Source organism: Siphateles boraxobius, unplaced genomic scaffold (genome assembly GCF_051911475.1).
Source record: "Siphateles boraxobius isolate OS27281-9 unplaced genomic scaffold, OSU_SipBor_1 6, whole genome shotgun sequence".
Taxonomy (NCBI): Eukaryota; Metazoa; Chordata; class Actinopteri; order Cypriniformes; family Leuciscidae; genus Siphateles; species Siphateles boraxobius.
Genome location: NW_027509186.1, coordinates 7,736,969 through 7,750,546, shown reverse-complemented (window position 1 = coordinate 7,750,546; position 13,578 = coordinate 7,736,969). Strand labels below are relative to the sequence as shown.

The 13,578-nt window shown below is 38.4% G+C and overlaps 1 protein-coding gene across 1 annotated transcript in view; it reads left to right on the top strand.

Moving 5' to 3' along the window:
- tgfb1a (transforming growth factor, beta 1a) overlaps positions 1 to 13,156 on the top strand; it is a 43,683-nt gene extending 30,527 nt beyond the window's left edge. Inside the window, exons 6-7 of the mRNA XM_077207579.1 lie at positions 10,054 to 10,164; positions 11,248 to 13,156. Of these exons, the coding sequence (XP_077063694.1) occupies positions 10,054 to 10,164; positions 11,248 to 11,295 (159 nt within the window). The 3' untranslated portion in view covers positions 11,296 to 13,156. The remainder of the gene's footprint in view (positions 1 to 10,053; positions 10,165 to 11,247) is intronic.
- The last annotated feature ends 422 nt before the right edge of the window (positions 13,157 to 13,578 follow it).

Below are 13,578 nucleotides of genomic sequence, written 5' to 3'. Positions count from 1 at the left end.
CTAATACTCTAATGAGAGTTAGTTGACATGTTGTTGCAAAGTTACTTATAGTTAGTACAGGGGTTCTCAAACTTTTTGGGACCAGGGACCCCTTAGAGCGGAGAAAAATTTCCAAGGACCCCCTCATAACAATAACTATCTGTGAATAATATGCTTAAAACTATTTGTACTCTTAAATGCCATTGGAATTAATTGCATTGTAATCTTTTTCACCCTAAAAACTTAAGACCTGTTTTATAGTACAGAAACACATGTCAGTTTAAATCATGTTAATACCACTTATATACTTGCAAAAAGTGGGTCTTTTATTCAAATTGCATTTGGACTCAATAGCATTTACACTTTACAATTTATCTTAAAAGCTTTCATAAAATCAACAGCAAGACAGCAAGCACAGGCTTGTTCTAATAAAACCAAACATTAAAATTCCCTAGATTAAAATGAAAACATTAACATTTTACATTAAAATAATAGTTCACCTAAAATGAAAATTCTGTCATCATTTACTCACCCTCAAGTTTTTCCAAACCTGAATGATTTTCTTTCTCCTGCTTAACACAAAAGAAGATATTTTGAAGAATGTCAGTAACCAAACAGTTGATGGACCCCATTGACTTCCATGTTTTTAAAAAAAGTACCAGAAACTGTTTGGTTACCCACATTCTTCAAAATATCTTCTTTTGTGTTCAGCAGGAGAAAGAAGCTCATTCAGGTTTGGAACAACTTGAGGGTGAGCAAATGATGACACACTTCATTTTTTTGGGTGAACCATCATTCAATATCAATTATGTAATGTTAATTTACGTGCATCAAATTTAAAATAATGAACTCATTGCACCTTATATCAATGGCAGAATAATCAACAAATCATAACAGAACTAACACATCCTAGTAATTGTGTTGCAGAACACATCCTAGTAATTAAGTTAACCTCTTAAGTGTCATGGGCCCACCGGTGGGCCCAAATCCATTACATATTTAAAACAGTAATAACCTATACTAAACCTAAACTAATCTTGACAAACTATATATCATTTGAAAGCTTACAATCTCTAGTTTCCATATTTGGTTACTGATTCTCAAAACAAATTACAGAGGAGACGTAATTTATTAATTTGCAACAAGAATATTTTCATACTCCTAGGCGTGTTCAGACCTTTATTTTGAAATAGCAATGAACATGAAAAATCATGAAAGAAGGGTAGAAACCAGTTTGTTTTCATGCCAAGAGTTCAAAAGATGGCAAGCATTCAATTATTTTATAAAAAAAGGTCTGAAAATGTTTTAAATATAAAGAAAAATTAATAGATTCACCATTTGTGATGTGGCCGCGAGCTATAACGCACATATGTGTTATTTTATGTGTTTATTCAAGGTTTAATTCATATCAAAATCTGCCAAACTTCCAATACTACTTCTGAATAGGATGTCTACTTTATAAATTGTATGAAAATTGTGAAAATGATGGTTCAGATCACTCAAACCACATATGGAAATGGAGGCGCCCTTATATGGGCAGTAATGGAGTCTGGTTGTGACCTAGTGAAAAAGTTTGGTACTGCGCCCAAACAAAATCTTACTGAAACCTCATTTCTTGAGATATCAACCTAAAATTTGAAACACAACTTGTTCAGATTTTTGGCTTTGATTTTTTTGCAGTTTAAGAGTTGTCCAGGTTTTGAAAATATATATTTTATATAAAATATGAATAATTAATTTTTTTAATCGTACATTTTCATAAACTCAAACTTCTGTAACTTTTTTTCTGTTTCACTTTCTTAATTTATTTCACTTCTACAAAAATCTGCCAAATGTCTTCTTTAAAACAAGACCAATTTTATGTCTATATTCCAAAGGATTCTTATCCTATACCATTTAAGTTTGGAATGTGCATTTTCATGTCTATTCAAAAAAGGGGGGGTGACACTTAACAGGTTAAACCAAACTTTGTTTTGGCGGGTTGTAGTGAATACAAGTTTTGTCAAGTCAAGTCAAGTCAAGTCACCTTTATTTATATAGCGCTTTTTACAATACAGATTGTATCAAAGCAGCTTCACAGTGATAACATGAAAATAATATAACAGAGTTTGTTTCTAAAAGAAAATTGAGTCAACGTCCACCTTAAGCAAGGCAGATCAATAATATTATTGAATATTAAATGTCCCCAACTAAGCAAGCCAAAAGCCAAGGCAACAGTGGCAAGGAACCAAAACTACATCAGGTGACAGAATGGAGAAAAAAACCTTGGGAGAAACCAGACTCATTCTCCTCTGGCCAAGGAAGGAACAGTGCATGATTTATGATTCGGGCAGCATTACAAGGCAGATTGGATCGGAACATTTAGAATATTTATCCATTTCCATCTTTTGGAAGTCCAAGTAATCACGCCGGTGTTGAGACGAGTTGTTGAGGATCAGTGCCGTCCACCATAGAGGGTCCATATCGCCGGTGTTGAGTCGTCTCTTCACAGGCTTTGTGATTGGGGTATCTGAAGTCTCCGTGAAAGGCTGGATACAAACTGGAGCTGACGAACGCCGTTTTTCTCGGGACTCGCGTCCCGAGATAACAGCAGAAAAGCAAAAAGGGAAAATAATTAGCGTAGCTGCTGTTCATAATGATTTCCATAACACGGGCGTAAATGATAAAAAACATGAAGACAGTGATTCTTGCGTCCCACAGTCACCCCCCTCCGTCCCCCACTCAACTCAACAGTTTTGTATTGTTATTATTTACGTAGGCCCAGGGGCGGAATGTTTTTAGTAAAGCCCCGAATATTTTGCTGCCTTGTCTTTCTCATAGAGCAAAACAATTGATCAGAAAAACAAATGTGAATAAGATTACAGCTGCCGTGATTACCTAATCATGAAAAGTGCATATTACAGTTTTATTTATATTTTCCCCTTTGCATTAAAGGTACTTACCATAGATATAAACACTAGATGTCGCCATGGATACGGCAGTTCATTGGAACGAATGCGTCAATAGAGCCGCCATCTTGAAACAGGGGAGCCCCTCATCAGCGTCAATGTAGGAAAGGTCTAATGCAGGTGTAGGCAAGTTTGGTCCTAGAGAGCCGCTGTCCTGCAGAGTTTGGCTCCAACACTGAAAAAAAACACCTGCCCATAGCCTTAGTAAGCCTGAAGACATTGATTAGCTTGTTCACGTGTGTTTGATTAGGGTTGGAACTAAATTCTGCAGGATAGTGGCTCTCTAGGACCAAACTTGCCTACCCCTGGTCTAACGGAAATAAAATCGCCATAAATCGTCATGAATGCGAATTTCTAGTTGTTTTGGTTCGGTCCAACGGTCAGACATGTATTTATTATAGAGTCCAGAGAAATTTTAAACAAATTAAAAAAATTTCACAATCTTGTGAAATGTAATCCCTTGCTGTCTGGTTTTTAGATTTCGTTCGTGTGAACATCCATACGCAGCACAAAAGTCCGGCATCATCCGTGAATTCAGTGTTACCTAGCTACTTCCTATGACAAGACATAGATATCCATAATAAAGGCTAGATGTCTTACGGCGGAGTCTCTATCGTCATCACCGGCGGCCATCTTGTCATAGGCAAGCTTTCTGGCAGGCTCTCTGGTACCTGATGTAAGGTGAGAACACAAATACTCTTATCTCGCTGAAATCTTGGCAGATTTACAAACGGTTTGGTTTCTTACTATCGTTATTAATGTGGCTATAACTGGATGTTTACATAATTAATACATAATTATTCATAAGTGTGCAGTGTCATAACTACATATCTGACGCTTATAACAAACCAAATCGTTTGAAAATCGGTAGAAAATTGAGCAAGTTATGGTTATTTAAAAAGTGCATGCACCGTAAAACACAGTGTTACGAGTGAGCGAGCTGCCTGTGACAAGATGGCCGCCAGGTGCTGACATCGACATCTAGCCTTTATTATGGATATCTATGTGACAAGACCCCTGTTCCAAGATGGCGGCAGTTTTGATGCATGCTTAGAACCCCAAGGCGACATCTAAGGTGTTTCTCAATGTCAAGGAAGGATCCTCAGAAGCCGTTATTTCGCGGATGCTACGTCATCGCATCCGTCAAAGGACTGTTCCAATGTCGAGGATCCTCAAAATTTCAACCAAGGACTGAGTCCTTTGTTCGAAAAATATCCCATACACAGGAAAGGATGCATATATGTAGCCTTCACGCTCTCAAATCACCCACAATCCGATGCGCCAGCTTTGCTATCTTGTTTAAAAAATAAAAAATGTCGGACGTTAGCGGAGTCGGAGCTCTTAGGGGGCAATATGCTTTTAAATGTAAGTATATTTACATACATTTGTTATAACCGTAGTACATATAAGTAAAGTTTAACGTTTAAATGCCAGTACAAATTACTACCGTATTGATATTAAAAATTATACAAATATATACAAATTACGTTATTGATTGCTAACTGAACCGGACCTGTCATTTAACAAAATAACTAGTTAAGTTGTACAAAGTAATTTAACATGGTTAGCAGAAGAGAATTATTTTAAAAGTATTTAAAATCGTACTGACCCCAAACTTTTGAAGGGTAGTGTACATCACAACTTTTTGATCTTTTTGAATTTTTGTAGCGCCAAAAGCGGACCTTTTCACTGACGTAATGACGTGCACTTGCTAGCCTGTTCCATTTACGTGTTCTCCGAATGCTAAAGAGGAGACTCGCCTAGCCTCTGAAGGAATAACTTGGAAGGATCAATCCTGCCAAGGAAGTATCCTTGACATTGAGAAACGGCTCTAGTGTTTATATCTATGGGTACTTACAACGTGCTTTTGCAGCGTTGAGCATTGTAGCCAATCACAGACATGTCTGTTGAATGCATCGGCCAATCAGAGGCGTTTAAACGAGTCGCGTGCTGAAGATGTGTTTTGTGTGAGCTCACCGAGTTCTACACTTTTTGCAAACCTGTCATTATTATTGGCAATAACCTTAAGATGCAAATAAGAGATTCATTGCAATGTATTTGATATTCTTGATGCTGCTCTGAGGCACTCCATTACGCACCGCTCTGTTTGTTGGATGACTAAAAGTTCAGCGGTCTAGCTCATCAATGTCAAAATGTTTAAAGAATGCGGGGCTTACCGTTCACAGAAGGATGTTAACAGTGAACGAACGCCTGGTAAAATGTAAGTAGATAAAGATTTAATATTTGACAACTGTAATTATTTCACTAATACAATAAGCTTTTCCTTTTCTTTATTCCCTTAAATTGCTTTTATAATCAATTCATTAATTTAAATAAAAATAACAAATTTTAGTTTGGGCTAAAGCCCCGAATATCCACGGACCCTAGAACCGCCCCTATTTTTGTGGCCCGTGTCCGCCATATACAACTATAAAAAAGGTAGGCTAATTGTGACTTTTAATCTCACAATTCTGACTTTAAAGTCACAATTACCTTTTCTTTTCCACTTTGAGAACCACTGAGTTAGTAGAATGTCTAAAGTGGACTATCGAAATAAAGTGGAACCGATGTTTTTACTGTTATACGGTAGGTGGTGCTATTATGCATCTTCTGAAAGAGTACAGCATCTCTGGATCAAAGTACAGCCGAAGAAGGAGAGTGAATTGGGGGCGTGGCATGCTCTATATAATGTGGTGCTGAGCGGCATTGCCTCGGAATCTTCTGACTGAACAAACAAAGACACGCAAGACCTGCGTATAGGTAACACGGTAAAACTTAAGGTAAAGGTAAAACTTAAAACGCTGTGTTACAGAAAAGGGTGCTCAGCATAAGCAGAGACATACTATAACAAGCATAGGGGCATATCAGCAACAACGTGATACTTGGTGTAGCCATCAAAATATTAGTAGCATAGGCAGCACATGCCTGACAACAGCTTCTCACCAGAGCTAAACACAGTCGTGGAGCTTACCAGGCTAGTCAATACGCTACTTTGGATGCATTGTGTTTCAGATTGGCTGGGCATCACAAGGAATCTTTTTTATATAGCGGACCAGGTTGAAAACCCGCAGCCCTTGGGGGCTGGGCTAGGCAGTGGCTTGCACATGTATAGGCAAAGGATAGAAAGTGGTGAATACAGCACTTATAAGAGAGCTGTTTGAACAGCATCTCAGCCAACGTCAAAGCAACAGCCACTGCTTGTAAGGAAAAGAACCACAATCAGTGCACACTAATCGACAGTTCCAATCACTGTAGCCTGTAATCATGGCAAACCTGGCAAATGTGTTCTGCGAAGCCCAACAAGCTGCTTAGCATATGTCCTCAATAAACATCCCCTTCGACTATGCCCATAATGAGGCAATACCTCTCGTAGAGTAGTACACCTATAGGGCTGGTCACTTTATTTTGATGGACCCTTTTGAACATTATGTATAGACGGGCTACTAAAACACCTCTAACACTTTAGTGAGAGTTAGTAGACATGTAGGCGCAATGTTACATATATAGTCAACAGAATGTGTTACGGGACATGCAGGCCTTTAGTGCGGCCACCAAAGTACACAAAAAGCGGATCAGAGAGTCTAAACTGTCTGGTGTACTCAATATAAATGCACAAAGCGCGTACAGGGCAAAGCATTTGTGGAAGGGGGTCCTCCTCTGCCGTGGGCTCGTCACCCTGAGCCCTGAATGGCATTGAGAGCACCTTAGGCACATAACCATTCCTTGGCTTAAGAATGACCCTACAGTCATTAGGGCCGAAATCTATGCAAGACTCGCTGACTGGCAGAGCTTGCATATCACCTACTCGCTTAACAGAAGCGAGCGCAAGCAAAAGTGCGGTCTTGTCGAAGCTGATAGCCTAGTGGGCTAAGTGAAGTGGGAGAGCAGAAAGGTCCATGAGTCGCCCAAAGTGCAACAGCGCTATATGTCGGAGCTGATAGCCTAGTGGGCAGAGCTCCGACATATAGCGATGTTGCACTTTGGGCGACTCATGGACCTTTCCGCTCTCCCACTTCACTTCCTGTCTACTCACTGTCCCATCATAAAAAAAGGCAAAAATGCCCCAAAAAATTATATTTAAAAAAAAAGTGCCGTCTTAGATGAGTGCACTTTCAAAGGAGCTGATAAAGCGACTCAAAAGGAGAGCAAGCCAGGGCTCTCAAAACTAGAGCGAGATCCCAAGTGGGAATGGTAGATGGACCAATGCGGCCACATACACTTTTACATACAAGGCTGTGTGGGCCATTTCGGCGCAACTTGCAGCACTGACTCCTTTTCCTCCCTGATTTTACACAGCACTTGGTGCTGAATTTTCACTGGGAGAAACGCGTATTTGTGCGCTTTCGGTCAGCGGTGAGTTAGCGCATCCACTCCCAGTGTAGAGTGCTCCGCCAGGGAGATAATCAGTGGACAGAGTTCTCTACTGATGCGAAGAGGTCGACTTCCGCTAATCTAAATATGCTCCATATCATATTCACTGTCTGAGGTTGTAGCCTCCATTCTCCTTGGGCTACCCTGTGCCTTGACAGCATGTCCGGTCACAGTTGAGATGGTTGGGGAGATGGACAGCTTGAGTAGATTGGAGATGCTGGTCTGCCCACATCAACAGGCTCATCGCGAGCGTGAGAAGAGGGTGAGAATGGAAATAAGAACGTTGTGGCCGAAAGTCCTTGGGCTTTACCGAAGGCTCTGTCTGAGTACGTAGTTTCGAAGGATGGTCTGGGCGATTGCTGGAGGAGCATCGGGCGGATGATGAGCTCTTTATTATTTTTTGCGCCTGTGAATCACTCACCAAGGTTTTCAACAACTTCCCACTGGGATTCATCCCACTGGGCTCACGGGGGCATTTAGATGGATGGCCGCCTCCGCGTCCTTCAAGTTTGTCAAGGTAAGCCATAGGTGTCTGTTGAGCTTGAATACGAATGTAATGGAATGGCCGATGGATCTTGGTAGCTCGCAGGGCCAAGCCAGTGGCGCTGCGAAGCTCTGTGAAGATCTCTGGGTCAGGGCCATCCTCGTCGAGATGCTTCAGCATCTTTGATTGGAAAACCTGCAGGACAGCTATCGAGTGGAGGCCTGACACTGCCTGTCCCGCCACTGCATACACTTTCCAAGTGCTGATAGCAGTGGTGCAACATGGCTTGTTTGGGTGCACAACAGAGGACTTCACTTTGAGTGATGCTGAGGGGTAGAGGTGAGCGGCAATAGCTTCCTCCTCCGGGGGAATCTTGAAGTACCCCAGCAGGTCGCCGCCATCCACTGAAGCGGCAAACCCGATATGTGAGCATGAGCCAAGTCGGGGCATGCCACATCTTGGGAACCTTGTTGTGTACTTCTGGGATTTAGCCTGCTGTACTCTGGTTCAGCAGGAGGAGACCATTCCAAGTCAAGCTCTTCAACTGCCTTGGAGATTATGCGAATAAACTCATCATCAATATAGCTCAAAATGGCTGGGCAACCAGTCCAACCAGTCCAACTGGCTGGCCCAGTTGACATGGGCATTATCACGTTCCTCTTCTTGTGCAGTGAATGAGACAAGGTTGTGAGCCCTTGATGGCACCATTGGCGCAAAAGTTTTGCTTTTTCTCTGTGGCTCTGTTGAATCGGCAGTGGGGAGCTATCCTTCTCCGGAGAGTCTTAACCCTTTCGCACGTACGATCACACCGTTGTGATCTTAATTATCTAGTCCCTGGAGCGTATGATCACACCGGTGTGATTAGAATGGTCAGTGCATTTAAAGCTGTTTAAACAACAAAACACATCCACTTGCACATATTTGACAATCGGACTATCAGTGTTTCATGCTATAACTAATACATTTGTGAATATTTTGAATAAAAAAGGAAAAATTACATAAAAGCAGATCATCATTCAGCGCTGTGTTGTGGTTGCGCTACGTCACGTGACAAGCAATGACGCGTCACCATGGAAACATTAAAGTGTTCTAAATAACGGTCGCCTTGAAAAACTCACACTGGGGGGTCAGTTAGAATATTTTAAATTTACGTGTGAAAGGGTTGAGCTCATCACGTCAATAAGGGCAGCTGGGCACCTCAGTGGCCGCCTCCTTGTGCATGCGACCCAGGTACACGATGCACATATAGTGATCTCCTGGGAGCTCTATGGGTCCCGCACAGGTGATGGATCGTTTGAAGCTCATCGTCTTTAAATCCTGCTGGAACACTCAAGGGGATTCTTGAAGTAATCCACTTTTTGCGAAGACTCAGTGACAAACGAGAGGCTTCTGTCTTGCATCTGAAGAAAAAATTCCATTCAGCACAGCATTGTATATAGCACGCCACACCGTCCATTTGTGCGCTTGAGCCCCATCGGCCATTTCAGGGCAATGGCTTTGAGTGAACCAGGCTTCAGTATTCTCAGGAGAAAGGTGTTTTCCCATACTGTCAGCAAAGCTGTGTACAATGTCAAGAGACAATCTTTAAAGGGACCTGAACCTTACACGCACGCACACACGCACGCACACACGCACGCACACACACACACACACACACACACACACACACACACACACACACAAACACACACACACACACACACACACACACACACACACACACACACACAAACAAATTAGTAGGTATGTTCAGACTTTTTTACTGATGTACCTTTGTGTCATTAGCTAGAGACCAGTAAGATATTACAATGATACTCACAGCTAGTTATTCTTTTAAAAGCTTTTAATATTTTGACTGGTTGTATCAATAAGGATTAAATTAAGTAGTTAGATTAAGTTTAGACTTAATCAAGTATTTTTGGGTTAGATTTAATTTTTATTTGAGTTTTCATTGTGCAATTTTTTTACATTTTCATTTTTAAATATTCTACCAATTATACAACTTCATCTGATTATCAAAATGCCATTATGTTATGTAAACTTTACCTATGAATAGGCTACTAATGAGACCATGTGAATGAGTGATCAGATAACTGATTTAAAACAGGTTTAAATTCTCTCAGTTTAGTATAAATCACTTTCAGCTCACTACTGAGTTCACTTCATATTTGACTATTTTGGGCACTTATTTTACAGCGTGTAAAATAAAATAAGACATACGTTGCTTCTCTGTTTCATTGTAATATTGGTATGTGTATTTGTTTAACACAGATATTAGCCTTGTACAAACACCACAACCCTGGTGCATCTGCTCAGCCATGCTGCGTACCTGCAGTCTTCGACCCTCTACCAATTCTATACTATGTGGGAAGACAACACAAGGTAAATGTCTCTTTTGCCTATTTTAACGGCTTATTTTGAATTCTTGCAATGGAGGAACTCCTCATGGATACCATTACAAAACAAAAATATATGGAAATGCAAAATATAATGCGATATTTTATATAATATATTTCCATATATGGAAAACTAGTGCTTATATTTTTCAATATGCAATATATGCATTGACCATGTATGGCTATATTGATGTATATAAAATGTAGAAATTAAGACAAAAATAGCATTACATGTAATATTCATAACGTTTTATCTTTATTGTGTACATATATGGCATTTACATGTATGTTCCCATATTAATGTATCTTTTATGTGTTATCATGTTTAAATCAGGAGATATAATACAAAATACATAATTAAGTTATGGCATAAAAGTGAAAATATCACCTCAAATTTTGCACATATCACCTGGACTGATATCTTAATTCCCAGCATGCTTTGCTTCTGTGTGTTAAGAGTTAAGATAAAATGTTAAAATTAAATTATTTAATGTTTTTTTTGGTCAATATTAATTAAGGGGGAGATCTGTTTTTAATGTAATGAAGGAGAGTGTTTAATGTAATGTATAATGTAAATAATTATAAAATATAAGAAATATGTTATATTATATACTTCTATATGTATGTATGTATATACTGCATGAGTAAATATATGCAATATATTTATACACATGCAGTACCATATCATGCCATATTATATCAGATCTATATGTTATAAAGTATATTACTGAATATAAAATTAGATACATTATGATATATATGGAAATATATTGTCACATATTTTTCAATATATGAATATATTAACAATATATTATTCTGTATATTTTCAATATACCCATTAAATCCATTAATATATTGATCATTCATATATAAGGAAATATATTTTCTTTGCGTTTCATAAGCAGTTAAGGCACAAATAGTGTGTTCTTTGGAGTGAGAACAATTGGGTATAACTACTATCTAACAAAAATGGACTTAAGAAGTACTTCACCTGACAAGGTTTTGTGCTAGAATATTCTAGAAAATTCATTAATCTGAATGAATCATTTTGTCTTGGCTCTGTTTCTAGGTGGAGCAGTTGTCCAACATGGTGGTGAGGAGCTGCAAGTGCAGTTAAAATATGACTATATAACATTATTTTATCTTCAGAAAGTACTCCATGGCACTCTCTCTCTCTGGATGATAAGTAAGCAAACACACAGATAGATGGACAGATAAAGTCTCACTGGGAAGGAAAATAAGGAGCTGAGACAACTGACGAGGATGGGAAAAGGAAATAGGAGAGTGGCAAAAAATGGAGGGAAAATGAAAGAGATGGAAAGAATATCTTTGAAAATGAGACTCTCAGCTATGCCCCTCTACAATGTCACAAGAGCACACAAAGACATTCCGTTAAAGCATTTCACAAAAAAAGCTCAATATTAAACCAAATATATGCTTTGTTTTACAGTTTTACACTACTCATACTCATTAATTTATTGTGCTTAAGTTTGTAATTTGTTTGTTCCATGAGGGCAGCCGTGTAGCATTGCATGTCAAATGTTCAATGAAAATTTCTAATGGTGCTGTACTTATAAAGGTAATGTTGTCAAAGGAACATCTAATGTGTCAATTAATGGTAAATACACATTAAAGCAAAGTGTTTGCACTAAACAATGGAGATGAAGGCTTATGACGTACAGCATGTGGCAAGAAAGCTATTGGCATTGGAACACTCGTGATTTAAATGCTTTTAATATTTGGGTGGTTTTACTGTTGTGCGCAGCTGTGCTCTTAAACCCTCACAATCTCACCTGAACAGGTGTTCCTGTAACCAAGATCTGAGCGTAGATCAGGTGAGGTCTCAGCTTTTGAAAGCAAGAGGAACACTAGAGGGTTAGTAGGCCTACTGAATGGTAAACATCTCTCATGCGCTCCCCAACTATACATATTGCACACTATCAAGTGTCACAGGAGAATGTCTTTTATAACTTGCCTCTTCAAGTCCTCCTGTAGTCAGAATCTTTTAGTTCTCAAAAATATCCACAGCTTTGCGAAAGGAATGTGTTGGTCAATCTCAGCAAAACATTTCCGGGTCACATTTAAAAAAGAAAAGGAAAAATAATATATTTTTCTCACAAATGTGAATCTTCATTTTAGGACCATGAATATTGTTTGCATCATGTGATTTTCTTGACAAGTTTACTGTAATATAATTTTTTTATATAATTTTAGACACTGTAATGCATCTAGTCAATTCAATTATTATTGTTTACAGTAAAGACAGTACAACAAATACATAAATGGTTTATTAATACATTAAATTAATAAATGTATTTTTTTAGTATTTGAGTATTTTTTTATTACAGTAAAATAATGTACTTGCCATGAAAATAATGTCATAATACAAATAATCGTGTCCTAAAGACAGGCTTAATTTTCTTGCTAAATATATATATTTTAAATTCTTCTGGTTTTGAGGTGAAATTTGACAGATTTCATCAAATTCACCCATGTATGTGCAAGTGTGTATCTTAATGTATTAGTTTTAATGATGATTTTGAGTTAGTAAAGAAATGATTGTGACTGTATCTATGTGTGTGTATGTGTGTTCAGTTGTTTTGGCCTTGTGCTGACATCTGTATGAGAAGCATTAGTGTGTATATTTATAGAAGCTCCATTTTTTTGAGTGGTGAGAACTGTTCTGTGTGTTAGTTTAAATACAATGCGTCCGAGACTACACTGCTCGCAAACTCAAAGCACCCTTCATTGAAGTATATGGCAATTTGCAACATCTTTCAAACATTTAGATACTGCCATATAACATGTATATTGCAAGTGTTTTAAATTGATATAGGTGTTATTTGACAAATATGTCACATTCATGCAGTGTTAATTATATACTTACTTTTACTTTTTTGCACTTATTTTGTGCCATTGTGACCCATTCATTATTTCAATAAAAAAAATAAACAAGGCTTTCAATACAGTCCACAAAATCTTAATGGAAAGACAGTTTTTTATCATAAATTCTCATTATTGTCATAGTTTAGTTTATTCTTTATTTGATCAGGGACAATGCAAAAAAATAAAAAAAAACACTCTCCACTTCAGGAAACTATCACTCACTCACTCACAATTTACATTGTTCTTATCACAGTCATTCAGTGCGTACAGGTTTGCTTTGATAATAACCACTGTTTGGTCAGGCGTGTAAATGTACTATAGTTTTTGCATGAAATAATTTCATTTGGAAGAGTGTTCCAAAGTCATTCCCATAAAAAATATTATTAACTCCTGTGATGTAGGGTAGAGTGGGGGAAAGGCTCTGCCAAGTCAATAGTCAGCAATTGTTGTGCCTTGGCAAAGACTGAAAAGTATGGTTTGGTTAAGGTGTGCTTATTAAAAACCCCAAGGGATG